At 59.6% G+C, this 9874-nt stretch overlaps 1 protein-coding gene across 1 annotated transcript; it reads right to left on the bottom strand.

Annotated features, from left to right (window-relative positions):
- Positions 1–599: 599 nt before the first annotated feature.
- On the bottom strand, positions 600–8479 carry LOC137307494 (amyloid beta precursor like protein 2-like; the record flags this gene model as incomplete). Its single annotated transcript, XM_067976835.1, has 5 exons — positions 600–731; positions 1290–1433; positions 2434–2499; positions 2987–3069; positions 8330–8479. Coding segments are annotated over 5 exons (545 nt in total), but the record flags the coding sequence as incomplete, so codon positions are not given.
- Positions 8480–9874: the final 1395 nt, after the last annotated feature.

Below are 9874 nucleotides of genomic sequence, written 5' to 3'. Positions count from 1 at the left end.
GTAAAAACAAACCTCCGACACCGGGACCCTCCCTCGCCCGAACTCCCTCCACACCCTCCTCCCCCCCCAACTCCGGCTCCACCTGGGGGTCAGTGGGCCAGAGATATAATTCACACAGAGACCAGTCCGACAATGGGGCCACGGGGAGGGGGGGTCACGGGGGGGGAGAGGGGGCCGGAGATCGAACGACGAGGGTTAGAAATGCAGATAGACTGGAACGATTTCGGAGGTGGTTCTGGTCCGTGCTCATTAACTGGAGGCACCAGAGGAGAAGAGGGTCTTCGCCCAGAGGGCCGAGTGATTCCCACCATCGCTGTAACAAAGCTCGTCTCTGTACAGTGCCTATCAAAAGCACTAATAGGCCACATATATTAAAAAGGTGTCTCCCCCACTCCCCCCTCCCCGTGCGATCTGGGCCTCTCGTTCACGGCCAGTGACGATTGGCACCAAATGCTCCTCCCCCCCTCCCCTCCATTTCCCCCTCCCTCCCTCCCCTCGTCCCTCCGTTCCCCGCTCTCCCCTCCCCACTCCTCCCTCCCCTCTATACCGCTCCCCTCCACTCCCCCTCCCATCCTCCCTCTCCATCCTCCACTCCCCTCCCCTCTCGCTCCTCTCCCCCTCTCCGTGCCTCAGTTCTGCATCTGCTCGAAGAATTTGTATGTCGGATTCTCATATCCGTGATTCTGCATCTTGTTCAGTTGTCGCTCCTCCGGGGTCAGCATGGGGTCAACCTGCAGGAACACCAATCAGGGAAGAGCGTGTCAGGGGATCTCTCCATCACCCAATCATTCCAATGGGTCAAACCACTTGGATTGTGTCCAATAGGAGTGAATGGGAAGGGGTTTGGTCCATTGGGATTGTGTCCAGTGGGAGTGAATGGGAAGGGGTTTGGTCCATTGGGATTGTGTCCAGTGGGAGTGAATGGGAGGGGGTTTGGTCCATTGGGATTGTGTCCAGTGGGAGTGAATGGGAAGGGGTTTGGTCCATTGGGATTGTGTCCAGTGGGAGTGAATGGGAAGGGGTTTGGTCCATTGGGATTGTGTCCAGTGGGAGTGAATGGGAAGGGGTTTGGTCCATTGGGATTGTGTCCAGTGGGAGTGAATGGGAAGGGGTTTGGTCCATTGGGATTGTGTCCAGTGGGAGTGAATGGGAAGGGGTTTGGTCCATTGGGATTGTGTAGAGTGGGAGTGAATGGGAAGGGGTTTGGTCCATTGGGATTGTGTACGCTGGGCATGAACGGGAAGGGGTTTGGACGCTGGGCGTGAACAGGACGGGACTCGGACACTCACCTCCACGATTCCGTGACTGATGTTGCCGTATGGTTTCCTGCGCACCATGATCAGAGAGAGGACCACGATCATCGCTATAGCAACAGCAATGACCAGGAGACCAATCAGAGTGCCTTTATTGAGGGCGACTTTAACCTCTGGTTCCTATCAAATCAGAAGAGAGCGCATTAGTGTTCAATGGGGCACACGCAATAGTGTCGATCACACACTCAAATTCACAGAGTCACACACATTCTTCGGCAGCAGTCACAGGACAGTGATCAGGAGCAGGAACCCTGGCTGATTTCCCCCTCTCTCTAACCCAGGGGTCACTGGACAGTGATCAGGAGCAGGAACCCTGGCTGATTTCCCCCTCTCTCTAACCCAGGGGTCACTGGACAATGATCAGGAGCAGGAACACTGGCTGATTTCCCCCTCTCTCTAACCCAGGGGTCACTGGACAGTGATCAGGAGCAGGAACCCTGGCTGATTTCCCCCTCTCTCTAACCCAGGGGTCACTGAGTGAAATTGGGGAACTCAAGAGAGGCTGGAGTAGAGCCCGAGTCCTGCTCTGTGAGGGTCCGTACTACAATGGGGGATGGAGAGGGGAGGGGGAGGAAGAGCTGGGGGAGAGTTGGGAGAGGGGCTGAGGTGGGGGAGGGGGTGTTGGGTTGAGGGGGTGAGGAGGGGAGGAGGTGAGGGGGTGAGGAGGGGAGGGGAGGGGATGAGGGGGTGAGGGGAGGGGATGAGGGGGTGAGGGGAGGGGATGAGGGGGTGAGGAGGGGAGGGGGTGAGGAGGGGAGGGGGTGAGGAGGGGAGGGGGTGAGGAGGGGAGGAGGGGAGGGGGTGAGGAGGGGAGGGGGTGAGGAGGGGAGGGGGTGAGGAGGGGAGGGGGTGAGGAGGGGAGGGGGTGAGGAGGGGAGGGGGTGAGGAGGGAAGGGGGTGAGGAGGGAAGGGGGTGAGGAGGGGAGGGGGTGAGGAGGGGAGGGGGTGAGGAGGGGAGGGGGTGAGGAGGGGAGGGGGTGAGGGGGTGAGGAGGGGGGGGTGAGTTTGGATTTCTGTTCAATCTAAACCCGAACCTGAACGGCCCCCAGAGCAGCACGGCCCTGACAGGGAGGTCCGAGGCCCGATTAGCGCAGGGTCAGCCCGGGGCCGAGGGACCTACCAGCTCGTCCTGCTGGATCCCCGGCGCGGCCCTCGTGTTGTAAATCACCTCCACCGAATCGTCCACCTAGAATCAACAACAGAAATCACAGGGGTCAACGTCACCCAATCACACCGAGGGGCCGAGGGTCAGAGTGCGGGGCACCAGGTGTGGAGTCGAGGGTCACAGTGCGAGGCACCAGGTGAGGGGTCGAGGGTCAGAGTGCGGGGCACCAGGTGTGCAGTCGAGGGTCACAGTGCGAGGCACCAGGTGTGGAGTCGAGGGTCACAGTGCGAGGCACCAGGTGAGGGGTCGAGGGTCAGAGTGCGGGGCACCAGGTGTGGAGTCGAGGGTCACAGTGCGAGGCACCAGGTGAGGGGTCGAGGGTCAGAGTGCGGGGCACCAGGTGTGGAGTCGAGGGTCAGAGTGCGGGGCACCAGGGGTGGAGTCGAGGGTCAGAGTGCGAGGCACCAGGTGTGGGGTCGAGGGTCACAGCGCGAGGCACCAGGTGAGGGGTTGAGGGTCAGATGCAGGGCCCCAGGTGAGGGGTCAGGGTTCAGAGTCCACTCCTTACCGAATCCTCATATTCTTCCACGAACTTCTGAACTTCATTTTTGTCAGCGACCGTTGGGTCATAATAATCAACCAATCCCGACGCTGCAGGAACAAGCAAAACAGCCAATCACAACATTGTATGATGGAGAGGCGGAACAGTCCATTCGAGAGATATCAGTGCACTGACCGGTCTCACTGACCGGTGTCCCTCGGTCCCCTCTCACTGACCGGTGTCCCTCGGTCCCCTCTCACTGACCGGTGTCCCTCGGTCCCCCCTCACTGACCGGTGTCCCTCGGTCCCCTCTCACTGACCGGTGTCCCTCGGTCCCCTCTCACTGACCGGTGTCCCTCGGTCCCCTCTCACTGACCGGTCTCACTGACCGGTGTCCCTCGGTCCCCTCTCACTGACCAGTGTCCCTCGGTCCCCTCTCACTGACCGGTCTCACTGACCGGTGTCCCTCGGTCCCCTCTCACTGACCGGTGTCCCTCGGTCCCCTCTCACTGACCGGTCTCACTGACCGGTGTCCCTCGGTCCCCTCTCACTGACCGGTCTCACTGACCGTTGTCCCTCGGTCCCCTCTCACTGACCGGTGTCCCTCGGTCCCCCCTCACTGACCGGTGTCCCTCGGTCCCCCCTCACTGACCGGTGTCCCTCAGTCCCCTCTCACTGACCGGTGTCCCTCGGTCCCCCCTCACTGACCGGTGTCCCTCGGTCCCCCCTCACTGACCGGTGTCCCTCAGTCCCCTCTCACTGACCGGTGTCCCTCGGTCCCCCCTCACTGACCGGTGTCCCTCGGTCCCCCCTCACTGACCGGTGTCCCTCGGTCCCCTCTCACTGACCGGTGTCCCTCAGTCCCCTCTCACTGACCGGTCTCACTGACCAGTGTCCCTCAGTCCCCTCTCACTGACCGGTGTCCCTCAGTCCCCTCTCACTGACCGGTGTCCCTCAGTCCCCTCTCACTGACCGGTCTCACTGACCGGTGTCCCTCAGTCCCCTCTCACTGACCGGTGTCCCTCAGTCCCCTCTCACTGACCGGTCTCACTGACCGGTGTCCCTCAGTCCCCTCTCACTGACCGGTGTCCCTCAGTCCCCTCTCACTGACCGGTGTCCCTCAGTCCCCTCTCACTGACCGGTGTCCCTCAGTCCCTTCTCACTGACCGGTGTCCCTCAGTCCCCTCTCTCTGACCGGTGTCCCTCAGTCCCCTCTCTCTGACCGGCGTCCGTCAGTCCCCTCTCTCTGACCGGTCCCACTGACCGGTGTCCCTCAGTCCCCTCTCACTGACCGGTCCCATTGACAGGTGTCCCTCAGTCCCTTCTCCCTCAGAGAGACATCTGTACACTAACTGGTGTCTCTCGGTCCCACACCGGGCGGTGATCTCCCGCTCCGTGTCTCTCGGTCCCACACCGGGCGGTGATCTCCCGCTCCGTGTCTCTCGGTCCCACACCGGGCGGTGATCTCCCGCTCCGTGTCTCCCGGTCCCACACCGGGCGGTGATCTCCCGCTCCGTGTCTCTCGGTCCCACACCGGGCGGTGATCTCCCGCTCCGTGTCTCTCGGTCCCACACCGGGCGGTGATCTCCCGCTCCGTGTCTCTCGGTCCCACACCGGGCGGTGATCTCCCGCTCCGTGTCTCCCGGTCCCACACCGGGCGGTGATCTCCCGCTCCGTGTCTCTCGATCCCACACCGGGCGGTGATCTCCCGCTCCGTGTCTCCCGGTCCCACACCGGGCGGTGATCTCCCGCTCCGTGTCTCTCGGTCCCACACCGGGCGGTGATCTCCCGCTCCGTGTCTCTCGGTCCCACACCGGGCGGTGATCTCCCGCTCCGTGTCTCTCGGTCCCACACCGGGCGGTGATCTCCCGCTCCGTGTCTCTCGGTCCCACACCGGGCGGTGATCTCCCGCTCCGTGTCTCTCGGTCCCACACCGGGCGGTGATCTCCCGCTCCGTGTCTCCCGGTCCCACACCGGGCGGTGATCTCCCGCTCCGTGTCTCTCGGTCCCACACCGGGCGGTGATCTCCCGCTCCGTGTCTCTCGGTCCCACACCGGGCGGTGATCTCCCGCTCCGTGTCTCTCGGTCCCACACCGGGCGGTGATCTCCCGCTCCGTGTCTCTCGGTCCCACACCGGGCGGTGATCTCCCGCTCCGTGTCTCCCGGTCCCACACCGGGCGGTGATCTCCCGCTCCGTGTCTCTCGGTCCCACACCGGGCGGTGATCTCCCGCTCCGTGTCTCTCGGTCCCACACCGGGCGGTGATCTCCCGCTCCGTGTCTCTCGGTCCCACACCGGGCGGTGATCTCCCGCTCCGTGTCTCCCGGTCCCACACCGGGCGGTGATCTCCCGCTCCGTGTCTCGGTCCCACACCGGGCGGTGATCTCCCGCTCCGTGTCTCCCGGTCCCACACCGGGCGGTGATCTCCCGCTCCGTGTCTCCCGGTCCCACACCGGGCGGTGTATTTAATCTCTAAGTCAGAGGGTCGGGGGATGGTATTTTGCCCATTTGTTGGAACCCAACCCCAGACCACGATGACCTCACTTACTGAGGGTCAAACCGCTCCTTTGGATGACTGACTGGCCAATCAATTATTTCGCAAGCTGTCAGGGCAGGTTAGAGAGTGACCGTGTCACATGAGACTGTCTCACCTTTTCTGGGAGTGGGTTGAGAGTCTAGTGGAAGTCCAGAGGCAGAGAGAGTCCACAGGCAGCACGAGAGGGGGAGAGAGAGAGAGAGAGAGAGACAGAACGAGAAGGGAGAGAGAGAGAGAGAGACAGACAGAACGAGAGGGGAGAGAGAGAGAGAGACAGAACGAGAGGGGAGAGAGAGAGAGACAGAACAAGAGGAGAGAGAGAGAGAGAGACAGAACGAGAGGAGAGAGAGAGAGAGAGACAGAACGAGAGGGGAGAGAGACAGAACGAGAGGGGAGAGAGAGAGACAGAGAGACAGAACGAGAGGGGAGAGAGAGAGAGAGACAGACAGAACGAGAGAAAAAAGAGAGAGACAGAATGAGCGGGGAGAGAGAGAGAGAGAGAGACAGAACGAGAGGGGAGAGAGAAATAGAGGGGAGACAGAACGAGAGGGGAGAGAGAAATAGAGGGGAGACAGAACGAGAGGAGAGAGAGAGAGAGAGAGACACAGAACGAGAGGGGAGAAAGAGAAAGAGAGGGAGAGAGACAGAACGAGAGGAGAGGGAGAGAGAGACAGATCGAGAGGAGAGAGAGAGACAGAACGAGAGGAGAGAGAGAGACAGACAGACAGAACGAGAGGGGAGAGAGAGAAAGAGAGAGAGAGACAGAACGAGAGGAGAAGAGAGAGAGAGACAGAACGAGAGGAGAGAGAGAGAGAGACAGAACGAGAGGAGAGAGAGAGAGAGACAGAACGAGAGGAGAGAGAGACAGAACGAGAGGAGAGAGAGAGAGAGACAGACAGAACGAGAGGAGAGAGAGACAGAACGAGAGGAGAGAGAGAGAGAGACAGAACGAGAGGAGAGAGACAGAACGAGAGGAGAGAGACAGAACGAGAGAGAGAGACAGAACGAGAGGAGAGAGAGAGAGAGAGAGGAGAGAGAGAGAGAGAGACAGAACGAGAGGAGAGAGACAGAACGAGAGGAGAGAGAGAGAGAGACAGACAGAACGAGAGGGGAGAGAGAGAGAGAGACAGACAGAACGAGAGGGGAGAGAGAGAGAGAGAGACAGACAGAACGAGAGGGGAGAGAGAGACAGACAGACAGACAGAACAAGAGGGGAGAAGAGAGACAGACAGAATGAGAGGAGAGAGAGAGAGACAGAACGAGAGGGGAGAGAGAGACAGAGACAGAACGAGAGGGGAGAGAGAGAGAGACAGACAGAACGAGAGGGGAGAGAGAGAGAGACAGACAGACAGAACGAGAGGGGAGAGAGAGACAGACAGACAGACAGACAGAGACAGAACGAGAGGGGAGAAAGAGAGACAGACAGACAGAACGAGAGGGGAGAAAGAGACAGACAGACAGAACGAGAGGGGAGAGAGAGAGAGAAGCAGAACAAGAGGGGAGAGAGAGAGAGAGAGACAGACAGACAGACAGACAGACAGAACAAGAGGGGTGAGAGAGAGAGAGAGACAGAACACGAGGGGAGTGAGAGAGAGACAGAACGAGAGGGGAGAGAGAGAGAGACAGAACGAGAGGGGAGAGAGAGAGAGAGAGACAGAACGAGAGGGGAGAGAGAGAGAGAGAGACAGAACAAGAGGGGAGAGAGAGAGACAGACAGACAGACGGAACAAGAGGGGGGAGAGAGAGAGACAGAACGAGAGGGGACAGAGAGAGAACGAGAGGGGGGGGGCGAGAGAACGAGAGGGGGAGAGAGATAGGGAGGGGGAGGGGAAAGGGGGGAGAGGGGGAGAGATGAGAGAGAGGGGGTAGAAGGAGGGAGAGAGAGAGAGAGTGAGGGAGGGGGAGTGGGAGGGGGGGAGGGAGGGGGGAGTGAGAGGGGGGGAGAGAGAGAGTGAGGGAGGGGGATTGGGAGGGGGGAGAGAGAGAGTGAGGGAGGGGGATTGGGAGGGGGGAGAGAGAGAGTGAGGGAGGGGGAGTGGGAGGGGGGGAGATGAGAGAGAGAGGGGAAGAGAAGGGGGAAAGGGAGAGAGAGAGAGAGAGAGAGAGAGGGGAAATGGGGGAAAGAGGGAAAGAGACAATATGAGCAGTGCGACGTTTCGAGACGTTGATCTGATCCACAATCTCTGGACAGGAAGATCACACTCCCCCCGCCCGCCCGCCCCCCCCCGAACCTGTGGGAGTGACCAGACACCCACAGACCCCCGCCCCTGCCCACAGACCCCACCCACACACCACCCCGCCAGCCCCGCCCCTCCACACCGACCCCCGCCCACTAATTGCAGGCCCCACCCACTCCCTCTGCAGGCCCCGCCCACTGACCACAGGCACCGCCCATTTGCCACAGGCCACGCCCGCTCGAGAGGCTTCGCACCCCCGGGGAGGAGGGGAGGCAGAGCTGAGTGCGAAGGGGAGGGGAAAGGGGAAGGATCCCTTACAGGCAAGTGAGCTATAGCAGGCTATTCATCCTTGGGAGGCATCACGGCCGAGCCTGAACCTGTCCTGACCCCCGTCTCCCCTCCTTGGACAGTAATGGGGTCCAGGGATTCTTAAAACCAGGGGATCCGAGTCCAGTAGCTGCCCTCCGTACCCCCACACCGGCTGAGGTCAGGTCCGGTCACTCAGCGCAGGCCTGGGACGGAACCTGAGCCCTGGGAGCTCTGTGCGGGGCTCAGGCCCACACTGAGAGGGGCGTTTGCCCCAAACCCCATCCCCCCGAACCAGTGGACGCCCCCGAGATCACATTTGCACCCAAGAAGGTGCCCTGAACCCCCTTACCCTCTGAGTCAAAGAGTTCCTGGATGGTATCAGTGGGGCTGTAGGGTCTGGGCAGCTCCTCCGAGACCAGCTCCTCCGTGGTTTTAGTTCCAGAGATGGACGGGGTCAGCAGGTCATTGGAATCTAGGCGATCGGCCTGAAGGAGCTCCTCTGGGGGGGGGGGAGAGAGAGAAAAGGGCAATGAGTGAAAGATCTCAAACACTCCCAGGGCAGGTACAGGGTTAGATACAGAGTAAAGCTCCCTCTACACTGTCCCATCAAACACTCCCAGGGCAGGTACAGGGTTAGATACAGAGTAAAGCTCCCTCTACACTGTCCCATCAAACACTCCCAGGGCAGGTACAGGGTTAGATACAGAGTAAAGCTCCCTCTACACTGTCCCGTCAAACACTCCCAGGGTCAGGTACAGGGTTAGATACAGAGTAAAGCTCCCTCTACACTGTCCCATCAAACACTCCCAGGGTCAGGTACAGGGTTAGATACAGAGTAAAGCTCCCTCTACACTGTCCCATCAAACACTCCCAGGGGCAGGTACAGGGTTAGATACAGAGTAAAGCTCCCTCTACACTGTCCCATCAAACACTCCCAGGGTCAGGTACAGAGTTAGATACAGAGTAAAGCTCACTCTACACTGTCCCGTCAAACACTCCCGGGGCAGGTACAGAGTTAGATACAGAGTAAAGCTCCCTCTACACTGAGGAAATAGTTTCTCTCTATCTACTCTATCCAATCCTCATCATCTTAAACCCCTCGATTAGATCACCCCTTAATCCTCTACACTCGAGGGAATACAAGCCCAGTCTGTGCAACCTGTCCTCGTAATTTAACCCTTTTAGCCCCGGTATCATTCTGGTGAAATCTGCCCTGCACCCCCTCCAAGGCCAATCTATCGTTCCTGAGGGGCGGTGCCCAGAACTGAACCCAGTCTCTCCAGGTGGGGGTCTGAGCAGAGCTTTCTTTAATAGCCTGGGGTGGAAACCATCAGGTCCTGGAGATTTGTCTGTCATAAGTCCCGTTATTTTCTCCATTACCATTTGTTACTTGTATTAAGTTCCCCCTGTTGATTTATTTTTAGATTCCCTCGTTTTGCTTCATTCTCCTCCTTTCACTGTGAAGACGGACACAAAATATTCATTTAGTGAGTCTGCCGTTTCCTCATTATCCATTCTGGATTACCTGCTCCTGTCTCTGTGGGTCCACATCCCCTTCACCTCTCTCTCTCTCTCTCTCTCCCTCCATCTCTCTCTCTCCCTCCTTTCTCTCTCTCTCCCTCTCTCTCCCTCCCTCCCTCTCTCTCCTCCTCCCTCTCTCTCCCTCCCTCCCTCTCTCTCCCTCCCTCCCTCCCTCTCTCTCCCTCCCTCCCTCTCTCTCCCTCCCTCCCTCTCTCTCTCTCTCCCTCTCTCTCTCTCTCTCTCTCTCTCTCCCTCTCTCTCTCTCTCTCTCCCTCCCTCCCTCTCTCTCTCCCTCCCTCTCTCTCTCCCTCCCTTTCTCTCTCTCTCTCTCTCTCTCCCTCCCTCCCTCTCTCTCTCTCTCTCCCTCCCTTTA

The sequence above is a fragment of the Heptranchias perlo genome, unplaced genomic scaffold, assembly GCF_035084215.1.
Source record: "Heptranchias perlo isolate sHepPer1 unplaced genomic scaffold, sHepPer1.hap1 HAP1_SCAFFOLD_1014, whole genome shotgun sequence".
Classification (NCBI taxonomy): Eukaryota; Metazoa; Chordata; class Chondrichthyes; order Hexanchiformes; family Hexanchidae; genus Heptranchias; species Heptranchias perlo.
This window is presented reverse-complemented; position numbering and strand designations above follow the sequence as displayed.